At 36.8% G+C, this 12,669-nt stretch overlaps 1 protein-coding gene across 3 annotated transcripts in view; it reads right to left on the bottom strand.

The window, feature by feature from the left end:
• The window catches only part of WDR25 (WD repeat domain 25), a 77,433-nt gene that overhangs the window by 23,727 nt on the left and 41,037 nt on the right, over nucleotides 1-12,669 (bottom strand). For 2 of the 3 annotated variants that reach the window (XM_075503583.1, XM_075503582.1), the window contains exon 3: nucleotides 8,854-9,001. The exons of the other annotated variant lie outside the window; for it this stretch is intronic. In XM_075503583.1, coding sequence (XP_075359698.1) covers nucleotides 8,854-9,001 — 148 coding nt within the window. The remainder of the gene's footprint in view (nucleotides 1-8,853; nucleotides 9,002-12,669) is intronic. 3 annotated transcript variants of the gene reach the window in all.

Raw genomic sequence — 12,669 nt, 5'->3', positions numbered from 1 at the left:
TCTTAAATAACTGAAAATACTTTGAGCTAAAAACATTAGTGACAGATGTAAATATTTCCTGTTAAGTGAACAATACTGAAAATCATTCATATAGGGGTTTTTTTATGCTTATTTCATGATTTGGAGCTAATTTATTTGATTTTGTCATCAGTTCCATTCTCCCCATCTGCTGAACTCAACTTACACAGTCAAGAGGCTAAGACTTGTCAAATTATTTATTTATTCATTTTAAAGAAGAGAAGAGAGAGATTTTACTTCACCACACATGCTCTTCAAGCTAGCAGGGGCAGGGAAAATAGATTGCAGGGAGCATAAGGGAGGGTTGAGTGTTGTTCTACGTGAACTCTGGTTTTTGTAGGGTTTTTTTTGTTCTTTTTAAAAAGATTCTCCACCTATTACCCATACAAGATCTAAAGGGCCTCTCTGTCACTACTGAGTGAAAGAATTAATTTAGTCCATAAGTGCCTTCCCCAAAAAGGGAAAAAAGTCATAAGGGCAGCAGAGGTTCTCTCTACAAGTCATATGCAACAGTGACCATCTCTCACCATGGGAGCTTTCAGTATCCCAACAGCTCCAGAAGGAAAAAAAAAGACTCCACCGGAAGGAAGAAAGTATTAAAATCATCAGTTATAGGAGTGACAAGATGTTGCTCTCATGTACACCACTACCAGGCATCATTTGCAGGCTTTAGAAAAGCCACGTACACATGCATCTTACTCTCATCCACAGCACTTGAGAAAATACTGAATTTCCCCATGGAGGTTCACTAGTCAGTTTAATAGCACTTTGCTCCCAAAGGAATTTGGTTCCTACTGGTACCTAGTTTAATAAACACCCTGGGATTATAACCAACAAGTTTTCAATGGCACTGCAGCCAGAAATTAGCAAAACTGCAGCCTACCTGTACTAATCCTGTCAAACAGCTTTATAAAGGATGCATCGAGGTCACTATTCTCCATAAAGTCTGTTGTCCAAATGGCATTAGACATATACATAAGTGATCCAGTGGAACTCATCATCTAATCTGACAAACATTAATTGTTTAACTGACTTTACTAAAATATGTTTTTACCTCCACAAGACTTCTGAAAACTGCTTTTTCTGTAATGCATACATTGTTCTTGCCATTGTGCTCTCTAGCCTAAGACATGAGAAAGCCAGGTAAGACACAATCAAAAAAGATGTGCACTAAATTCAAGATGCATTTCACCTACTAACTACAAGATCTGTTAACTTTTCCACAGAAAGAAGATTGATTTAACATAACTTGTTATTAACTAGTCCACCTTTCAATCTCATCCCCAGCTACTTCCAAGTAATTCAATCATTTGCTCAATATTTTCTCCAGAAACTAAAATTCTCTAATTCCCTACTCCATCTCCCCCTGTTTTAAGATAGAAGCGGGCACTGCATTTGCCATTTTCTTGTCTTCTAGAGTCTGTTATTTATCTAAAAGCTCTCATAGCACTGAGATCATTACAGTGTAATTCTACAAATTCTACATTACAGTGTAATATTAAATAAAATTAATGCAAACTACTTGAGCATCTTATTCACCTCTATACTCTTTAACCCCCTTCCTTTTCCTATTTTAACCCGTTTGATGCAGATATTAACTACACTAGCTTTTTGACTGGTCTGAGGTGCAATCAGGATACATTAATCTTAAAAGCTCAGGCTCTCCAATTAATACTTTGAAATACAGCTCTCTTTCTCATTCTCTCACCCCCCGAAGTGAAATTAAATCAAATGTCTCTTTTTGGAAGCTCAGTAAACAGTGTTTGGTGTTATTAGATGCATACATGTATTTCATTCTACTGCCATGTCACAGAAAATGAGAAGAAGGCTGGAATGTAGAAAAGAGCATGGGAGCAAAGCAGCAGCAGATAACACACTCAAAAGGGGAGGATCACAACAGTACAGCAAGGAAACCCTCTTGTTGCTAGAACTGAAATTTATGCACAACATAGAGAATCTCAATCGGACTGCTTGCCATACAAACATGCCTGCATCCCAGCAAAATGAACTTTCCTAACATTTACATGAATACATCCCTTAAGCCCTTCCCTTTTAGGTATTAGGACTGCAGGGCTGAAGTGCTGAGGCACATTCTCTACACAGTTATGAAACCTCTAGCACTGTAAATCTTTCAGAACCTCAGAAACTTAGGAAAAATATCCGAGAGATGGAATAGATCACTGTGGAAGATGATGTGGGGCAAAATAGCTCATGCAATTTAGTACGTTAAAACAATGAATTCAACTCCTAGCTCCTTTCCATACAAACTTTATTTAGTGTGTTTTACTACTATGAGCAGAATTTGCTGCTTCGCACGCTGTAACTGTGCTGTGACAGAAGCTAGCCCCATGGCTTGGGAAATCCAGCTTCAGTGTTTGCTGGAGACACTGATCCACCTTTCTGCAAGTCAGTTATATATATTTTTGTCTACAATTACTCAGTTTATTAACATTAAACAATCAGCTTTTGGGGGCCTTATTTTATATATTGCAAAAGATGTCCTTTGAGGAGAAGACTCCCTCATCCATAATAGAGTACAAGGGGTGTAAATCAGCAAGCTTGTATATACCTTTATGTGTATATATTTAGTGTATTTTAGTTTCTAAAGGCAGCATAACAACGATTCAGCCAACTCATAGGCTGTAGAAAATTACATCTTCTGAAAATCTATTTGCCTAATTGAGGCAAAATCCATACCACATAACATTTTCCTTTATGAGAGGTTGTTATTCCAAAGCAGAAAGCAAATGTTTCTCTCAATCTTTAATTTTCACAACTTCAGTTACAATATCTACTACATCTTTGCAGTGTGTTTTATATTCTTACAGTGCTTTAATTCAATTCTTCATTCATTAAAGGCTCACCAGTAACAGACACAGTACGAAAAAAAACTTTAAAAAGATCTTGAACATATGTTTCTGCTCCTTCATGCTGCAAGCCTACTGTGAAATTGCTCAACTATGAAATCAGATATTTTAAAGGCTATTTAACATTGTGAATTTTTCACAGAACATCAGCACAGCTATTGAGTACAGGATGCTTCTGTAACTGCGTTCAGTGGTCCTCAGGTTCACACCCCTACCTGCATAATCCAAAAACATTCACTTCCTTACACTAATCTGTAAAGAAAAGTGAAGCCTAAGACTTACAAGGACTTGAGAGTAATCTTGCTAAGCAGAACGGATTTCCCTACTGTGTTTACAAAAAGACATGAGACAATATATTAAAAAAAAATCTCATTACAGTCACAATCTCCCTCATGCACGACAGTGAGAAGAAAATTAGATTGATCAGACATAATTTGTTCTTAACAAATCTACGTTTGCTGTTACTTATCCATTTTACCTTGGCATGCTTACAAATTGCTTTATTATTTTTCCGAGAACTGAAGTTATACTGACTATATGTGTTTCCTAATTTTTTCCCCTACATAGTCACAAGTTTCTGGCGTGCAAAGGTGCTTGAAATATTAAATCATTTTATCTCTTACCCTTGAAAATGTCCCCAAAATAAATGCTTTTCCTCTCTTCTTATTGTAAGGACTTTACATTAGTCAGTATAAAAAAGTAAAATGCTGTTACCTCCTAGCTGGAGAGCGACCACTAAACTATGTTCAACGTCTTACTTAAAACTGCTGAATTTTGGGGGGAATCTTGACACCTCACATCAAAGATGCCTGTATACATTCAAAAGGAAAAAATAAAATTAAAAAAAAAAAGAAAAATCAATCAATTGGGCTTTTTTCTGAGGTGTCATATAAAACCTTCATGCATATTAAAACAACATACTATCTACCCAGTACTGGGAGAGAAGGGGAGGAATAGGAGAATAAAGTCACAGCTCACCTGAGGTGATGTGTATGTATGAGCACTAAAACTCCTATGTGAACAAATACAATTACATTAACAATAATAATGTTATATCTATAGGACTACCAAATTAGAATATAAAGGAAAAGATAGAAAAGCAAATTTGGACCACCCTCTTGGTGGTGCAAAATGTTCCATTAAGAAACTCTCAAAATAATGTAAAATAAAACAGGTTAAAAAAAAAAACCAAACAGATTTAAGTGACCACATTATAGATAATCTGAACTTTCCTTCAAAACCAACAGCTTAATTTCAGTATCCGGGCCATGGTAATGTGAAAACTTTCAAAACAATGGGGAATTTAAATTCCCCATTATAACTCTGAGGACGTTATATTTGAAATCAAACTCAGTCCATGAACTAAAATATAACTGCAGCATTTGGCAACATAGGAAATGTGCCAAAATTTCTTGGAACATTCCCTCTGTCATAATATTAAAGAAATGAAAAGTATCTACAATATGCAAATAGTATCAACCCAGCCAATGTTCTGCCTATGCTATTGTACCAATTCATTTGTGACTAATGAAAAATCCAGTGATGAATAAAACATATATTCCAAAAATAAAATAGTTATAAATAAATTTTAAAAATACAGTTACCCTTCTGAAGTTGGTAGAGCATCTCCATTACATCTGGACGTAACAGAAGTTAAATGTCAAATGTACTTGACCTAGAATTGTTTTAAAAGCTTTTCAGTGCTCTCTGAATATACCACTACTTACTACTCTGTAAATAACAAAGTGTCTGAACTATTACTAGTAGAAAATGACTGCGAGTGTGGTGTTAGTAGAGATGAACAAAACCAGGGAGTCTCACTGGTTCAGACTGCTGCATTATTATCACATTTGTGAAACCTTTCAAAAAGCTTTATTTTTATAAAGAAATAATGTATATAAATCAGACAACAAAAAAAATATTAACCAGTAATCGTTACAGGCAGCTCAGCTGCAGTTTTTGGATCTACTAATATTTATGAAACCCCATATTGCAGTACTGAAACTTGCCTCATGCAAACTGTTGCATGCAAACTGCCTCAAACAAAGCCACAGAACCATTCACGTGAATGATGCATGAAAAACCTTGAGTTCCTTAAACGTTTTATGTATATTTTGGATCAGACCCATACTCTGAATAAGTACAACAGTTTTCAAGAAAACCGTATTTGTGGAGAGTCTTAGCTTGACATCCTGGTGTTAGGGCAAGGGATGACCAATAAGATGATAAATGATGGTCTATAAAAAATGAATTTAGAAAAAGACGACTTGTACAACAGCATTCATATTCACCAAACCAGGACAAGTGAACTCCTTGTACCTCAATAATTTGAATTCTTTTCTTTCTCTGTTCTTCATCATAGCATCAACAAATCATGTAGGTTGGACCTCCAGGGGTCGTCTAGTCCAAACCCCTACTCAAAGTAGGTCCAGCTGCAGCAGGTTACTTAGGGGTCTGTCCACTGAAGTTCTGAGTATCTCCAAGTATAGAGACTCCATGGCCTCTCTGGACAGCCTGTTTCAGTGTTTGATGACCCTTGAGTTGAGCCAAGAAGTTTCCTGTGTTCCTATATTTGTCCTTTGCCTCTCATCCTTTCACTGCGCATCTCTGAGAAGAGCCTGGCATCATCTTCTCTATCTACTAGGTAAACACTTGCTAATCGGGCCCGGGATGAAGCTGACCTTCTTTGCTGCAAGAGAACACTGCTGATTCATATTCAGCACCAGGACCCCCAGGTATTTTTCTGCAAAGCTGCTTTCTAGCCAGTTTAGCACCAGCCTGTTCTGCTGCACAGGATTACTCCATTCCAGATGCAGGACTTTGCATTTGTCCTTGTTGAACTTCATGAGGTTCCTATCAGCCCATTTTTCCTCCCTGCAGCATCTTAGATCTTCTTATATATAAGAACTTTCATTAAACACACTTGACAAGGGGAAGAAGTTTGATGGTGTAAAACTGCAGGATAAGATTTCATGGATGTATCTTCTACCCTTGCATCAGGATTTCTATGACAACAACAAAAATTCTGTTTTGTGATTAATGAGATTTTGGTGTTTGCTTCTATTCTGATGTTGTTCAGATCACAAAGATTAAAAAAAAAGGAAATCACTCCAGAAAATGCAATATCCTAGGACAAAGGATACCCAAACTTAAGACCAAGCTTAGAAACAAAATTTCCTGAAGAATTTATTCTAGCACTGTTTGTTACAATAATGCTGGCACATTCCTTTGAAGAATCCTGTAACTAGCTGTCGTCAGACCTAGAACAAACAATTAGCTAGACTACAATTTTGGTTTAATAGGGCAGAAACTATGTTCCTAACAGAAAACCAACACAAAATGACAAAAAAACCCCAACTGAGCAGCTCAATACCATGCATGTACTAAGCTGTATTTGCAACCTTTCCTAAACTTTTAAAAGTAATTCTCTTCAGACTGTTAGGTTTCTTTTGGTGAAGGACATGCGGCAATTTTTATAACACAGATGTAATATATAAAATCTATACTGAAACAAAGACAAGAAGTATTAGACTTTAGCAAACATGACTAGAAAAATGTTGAATCAGAACAACATACACAAGAGACAAGAGCATAGAGCCTTAAAGACAGCATTAGTATTTATAAAATCCCACCGGCATGCATTTACTGCATTTAAACACACTAGTAGTTAGTTCAGTCTAGCAATGGAAACTAATTAAGACCAAAGTCCAAAAAAGTTATCTAAAAGTCCTCTGTGAAGGAACAGTTCTAACATCTATCTGAAGTTAATCAAAGAAGAAATCATCTCAGCACTGATGAAGAGTGAGGAGGAATGAATGATTCAGTGAACTAATGTAAATCAAAATTTTATAGCTGCCTTAGTGTTTTTCAAATGGAAATGAGGCTTTTTATATCAAATTGATTTGGATTCCAGAGGCAAACTGCTTGCCCTGTTTCTCTGAAAAGAATTGACTGAAAAGTATGAAAAAAAAAAGAGTAACTTTACAACAGGGAGGGAAATCAGAAACTGGCCCACATGCATAGGAAATCAGAATAAAATTCCAATCACTCATATCATACTTTTCCAAATGAGGTGTGTGTCACTGAAAGTCAGGTCCAAACATCAACATTACAACTGCAGTTCACAGGAGCTACAAGAAATCCCGCGTTCTTGAAATAAGGCAATATTGAATATCTGGTATTTTCAAGGATTATAAACATTCATTTTGCCTTTATTTATTTAAGTAGTTAGAAATACTACATAACTCACAAGTCAGTAAGGAAAGAACCATTTATAAGCTTATCTGTTCTGAAACTTGATAAATATAATTTGCTACTGTTGTCATTGCCTAAAACACTACAAATACCTTCTTTCAAATGAACGACTACAATCAACTTAATCCAGACTACTATCCCATTACTGGATAGTTAAGTCAAAGAGATGTTAGAAATTAAAGTATATGATTAAAATCACGTATCTTTGGAACTCGTTCTATGATTTTATAAAATGAGATTTTTCCCACAGCAGTCCCTTCGAATGACTCAGGCACATAAAATCTATTCTACTGCTATAAATCCCATTAACGGCAGTAGCCACTCTGTTTAGAATTTGTAGGCATTACAGTCAAAATTAAATCCCCTTGGATTAGTGAGATTCAGCTATATATGAGACTAGAAATGAGAAGGTTGCTGGAATGAGGCTGAAAATAAAAAAAACCAAGTAGTCTGACAAAATTAAAGGCTTGGTATATTAACCTCATGTACTACTACATCAGATATATAAAGCTCTTTTCCCCGTTACAAAACCTGAATATTCTCGAAACATCAGTATTCCGTAACTGTGTCACATGTTTTACATTCCCAAACTACAACAGCTCCCTTCCAGCCATCATTGAATTTAAATACTTCTGGTATGACAAATGTTGAGAAAAATAAATTCTTAGAGCATGGAAAAGAATCTTCTTTTCATGTGAACAATATTCACAAATTTCCTTGGCCACTTTCCCAGTTCATCTGAATAGGACTTCTGCTCTCCAGATATTCACGTACAATGTACTTCTTACTGTTACGTAAGAGAAAACCCTCCTAGACAAGAACTTCTTGTAATTTTTGTAAGGATTTCTTTTGTAGTCTTACAAAAAATGATTGCACCTTTGCAGGAGTTAAACATTTAAAAATAAATCAAGTGCAAAAAATAAAATTGCATCTCTTCAGTTGACAAGGTACTATTTTAGGCCTAATCCTTCATTTATACACACTCAGAGGTGCCCTATTATGTACAGCCCCAATGAATGCAGCAGTATGAATGCTGATAACATACATAAAGGAGAGAAGAAATATAGCTGATAGAAGCTCTTTCGTTTGTGAAGGAGACATGAGGAGAGACAGCATCCAGGAAATTAGTCGTTAAGGTCACAACAATCAAATCCCAAATCAAATTCACAACTGCATCAAAGCAACACAGGTTCAGTCTCAACGTTTCATACCAGAATCTAAGTTTCTACACTCCTAATTAAGGTCCTACTGAGGAGGGGCGGGGGGGAAAAAAAAAAAAAAAAAAAATCAATCTCATAATTAACTTTAAGCACAAACTAAAAACCAACCCACCTGAGAATGAGGTACAAGCCTATGTTTAAATTAACCATATGTATAAATGTTACTGAAGTCAGCCTTAAGAGGCTCTTCAAACACTTTAATGACTGATCATGACAGAGCATAAAAAATACACATTTCATTCTGTTCATCTGTGCATTATCTGACAACAGAAATTACATGTGATCATGAAGTTAAAGATATTTCCGTTTTCTTAAATATCTCAAACTACCCTTAAGTGCTGAGATTTTTTTTTAGCGATGACATTTCAAGAATTCTAACTTTGATCTATAGATTTTATCTATATTTTTAGAAGAAAGATTAAGGCTTACAAGAGCCAAAGTTATCTGTACTTAATAAAGACAGGGCTATAAATGCACCCTTACGTGACCTTTACCTGTTTCTACATCTGTTAAATGCAACATGGAATCAAAGCCCCCACTGAGGATCCTTCTTCCACAAGATGACCACCGGGCAGCTCGAACAGCACAGGAGTGACAGGAATATGTTTTTAAACAGCAGCCTGTATCTACAGCATCCCATACCTTAAAAAGAAGGATAAGGACAACTTTATAAAGAATCACAGTATTTTTTCCAATGTACTCATAAGTAGCTACGGCAAATCATCGTGGCTGAGAAAGCTTTGCATTCCAAAGTTGTATCTGCTAGCTGTACAAGTCTGTTTGTAATAATTGCATGGTTAATTAGAATTAGGGCATTTAATTAACAAGGCACAGATCTGTAATACATTTTTGTGACTTGTATTATTTCTTGAAATGTCTACATTGCTCTCAATGACAATTCATGTTATACTTTCCCATTCATAATGCTGTCCTATCTCTGTGCAGTGATGTATCCAAATACATTTTCTCTTTAAACCATTTTTCTTCCAAATTTTTGTCTCTATCATACCTTGCTTTCCATCGAGTAAGAGGAATCCTAGCAGATTACAGCTTTTACATCTGCCTATAGATAGGCTATTATCATATTTCTCACCCAGTTTGTAATTTTAAGTAGAATTTTACCTTAACTTCACTGAGGAGGCAGATAAGAATATCATCATGCATCTACATGGAGATTTCTAAGTGCTGCTTTAAGTCCTCTCATTTTTCAGTTTCTTCTGGACAGAATTAGGTTGATGCTGAGTACTTCTGAAAATCCCATTCTACTAGTTATCCAATTTTTTAAAAGTATATAACAGCTAATATTTTCAGAACATAAATAGTCCTGATCATATTTTTAAAACAATTTTTAAAGAGAAAGGCAGTTGTTTCCAAATAATATATTGTAGAAAACAGAACTAGTCTGAATTATCATTTCAGTTACCAAATATAGTTCACAATAACCAAAAGCACATCCTTTTCATGGCGCTCTTTTTGTCATAGTTTTAAGATAAAATAAGTTAGCAACAAATGACCCATATAAAGAACCAGTATGCTCACTTCTGTGAGAGAAGGCTAAACATCAAAACTATTTTCCCTATGAATATTCTGCTGCAGTAAAAGCTAGATTATAAAATATCTTATGATTGTACGATACAATATAATACCTGTTGACTTGTATAATAAAATGGATACCGAATGCTATAACCATACCAGTAAATCCTGCATTTTATTACTTCTAATATTAGTAGTACAAATAAATCAACACTTTGACAGTGCTTCATGATAGTTGTATTGCAGTTTCAGTAAACCCAAGGCAGTTTATTACTTTACAGTCACCATTTTACTTCATGGCACTTCTCTTGGAGATTAGCCACTTTCATCCTGCAAAAACTTGCAGGATGGAAACAACACTGCCTATGGGCTTAGAAGGTTATTCTGAATTTTGTCTGTTCTAATCAATTTCTCAATTCTAAGATTGTTTATGTAATACTGGGAACAGACTAGGCAATTAACAGAATACAAAAAAAATTACTTTTTTTAAAGCGAGATCAAATGCAACCTTCATGTATGTTGACACAAGAGCACTGAAGTTAGTACCAAAATAAAATTGACTGCATGCTTGTGCATTTTAAAGAATGCTAAAAACAAAACCGACTCAGTAAATCAGAAAACATACATAGATGTTTGCTTTCTTGTGGCAACAGCACAATTCACAATACAGGAGAATGTAAAGGGGGAGAAAAAAGCAAGACTTTTGGTAATGTGTTTTTATCTTCAGTTATATTTTCCTCTTAATGGACAAAAAGGACTTGCTGACAATATCATTATTATATAGTCCATACTCAGAAGACAACATTCCATTATAGAAAATTATTTCATCAAAGTATCTTCTAGCACAGAGCACAGTTCTGCAATGCAAAGCAACCAATTATTATTAATTACTTGAATAGTCAGTTAAGACTGGAACCGTGATGGCCATACCCTAAGTATTCTACCCTATCCACAAGAAAAGAAATCAGGAAAATTTTAATATTAAACTGCTTTTGAAAGTAAGTTTCTCTGCTTTAATGAGTTTTAATGATCATTTCAAGCTTCACAGTATTAAAAAAGGGTTAATTGTGTCTTGGAGGGCTTTTAATATGAGGAAGCTAATGAATGAATCAAGATGAAAGGAAAAACAGGTGGTACATGCTTCAGATATTTTTCTGTCATGTTTTAGTGATTAAGTATGAAAACTCAATTTTCACAAGAAGGATGAAGTAAAGCAAGTTCAACAGCACTTCTGAGTTCCCGCTTGATTAAAAAAAAGCTGTATAAATGGAAAAAGCTGCACATTTCCCTCCATTACATGAAACGGAACAAGTGATCGACTCTTGTGGATGAGACCACTGACCATGCACAGGGGACAAGTTACCCAATACCACGTTTCTCTCCACTGTTACGCTTTCCATCAGCTCTTTTTGCTCAGGTAATGGTGGTGCCGCAATGCCTTCTGGAATTAGAGCCGCGTGGACAGGGCAGTCTTGACTGAGGGAATTCACTTAGTTTATTGCCAATTAACATAAAATTCTAATTACAGGTTCAGGTATTGAGGAAAAAAGACCAAGAGTTAAACGAGCACTTAGGGGAGCACCTTCCTTCCCCAGGCCCCACTTCAGTCCGCACTTCTCCCCTATTCCTACCCCAGCTTCCCCAGTTTTCACCAGGCGTTACGCTCACCAGGCGTTACGCTCAGTCCCTTCCACATCCCTTTGGCGAGACAACAGCCATCGCAGGAGGCTGGCGTCAGGGCCTACAGGTTTCTTGTTGCCTCTCCTTGCGTCTCACTCTTGTTATCCCCTGCTCTTTGCTTCTTACTGCTTCTCTGCTCCTTCTCTGCAGACACACACCTCTTCCCCGTCTCCTCCCATCACCCTCTGAAATGGAGGATAAACACATCCTCATGTTTCCTCATCACCTTGTGTGTGTCCTCACACACATCCTCCTGTTTCCTCATGTGTGTCCTTGTGTCCTCTGCCCTCAGCAGCTGCTCCTTTTCTTCAGTACGTGTGAACAGAGGCACCGCCTGCTCCTCTGAAGTTCTGGCCCACAGTGAATTGTTTTCATCCATTTCAGAGCGAGCTGAAATCAGCTGTAGCAGCACAGGGCAGCTCATGACCTCCTCCCACACAGGGGAACCCTGCAGCCCTTGCTACCAAACCCCACAGTTTATGCCCAATACAAGCAGTCAGTCCAGACAAAGTTAGGACAGACCTCCATCAAGATACAGTCCAATGCAAATCCACTGGAGCCCACAAATGTGCTTTTAAATAATGCTGAGAGGTGCCACTTCTGCTGTGGCTTCACAGCTTAATGGACAGAGAAATCAAACAAGGCAGCAGAAGAGGATGGCAGACCCTATCCTGCTGTGCAGTGGCAATGCTCTGCAAGCTTCAACCAAGTGCATTCAATCCTAGGTATGGTTCCGTATGACCTGCCTGGGATTTTCCTTCAAGTCTCACATCTGCTGAATTTAGTTCAGTGTAACTTCGATACATTAGTGTGTGCCCTGCTGCAAGGAGGACACTGTGCAGTGCATCCCCAGAATAATTTCAGTTTTAAATTTCAGTATTCATCTTCCACAGAAAAAGGGAAGCTCTGCTTGCTATTTGCAAGAAGTAGTATTTGATATTTACAGTTAGCTCTTCAGCAATCACTTACAAGATGAAGCCATGCCCACAGAAAGTCATATAAAGGTGAGCCATTGCATATCAAGAAACAGAAATGGGCGTGCAGAACCCAAAACAAGGCAATTAAAGGACAAGCTATGCACCTTCTGTACAAATAAG

Source organism: Mycteria americana, chromosome 5, assembly GCF_035582795.1.
Source record: "Mycteria americana isolate JAX WOST 10 ecotype Jacksonville Zoo and Gardens chromosome 5, USCA_MyAme_1.0, whole genome shotgun sequence".
Lineage (NCBI taxonomy): Eukaryota > Metazoa > Chordata > Aves > Ciconiiformes > Ciconiidae > Mycteria > Mycteria americana.
Note: the sequence above shows the minus strand (reverse complement) of the source record. Positions and strands in the feature narration are given on the sequence as shown.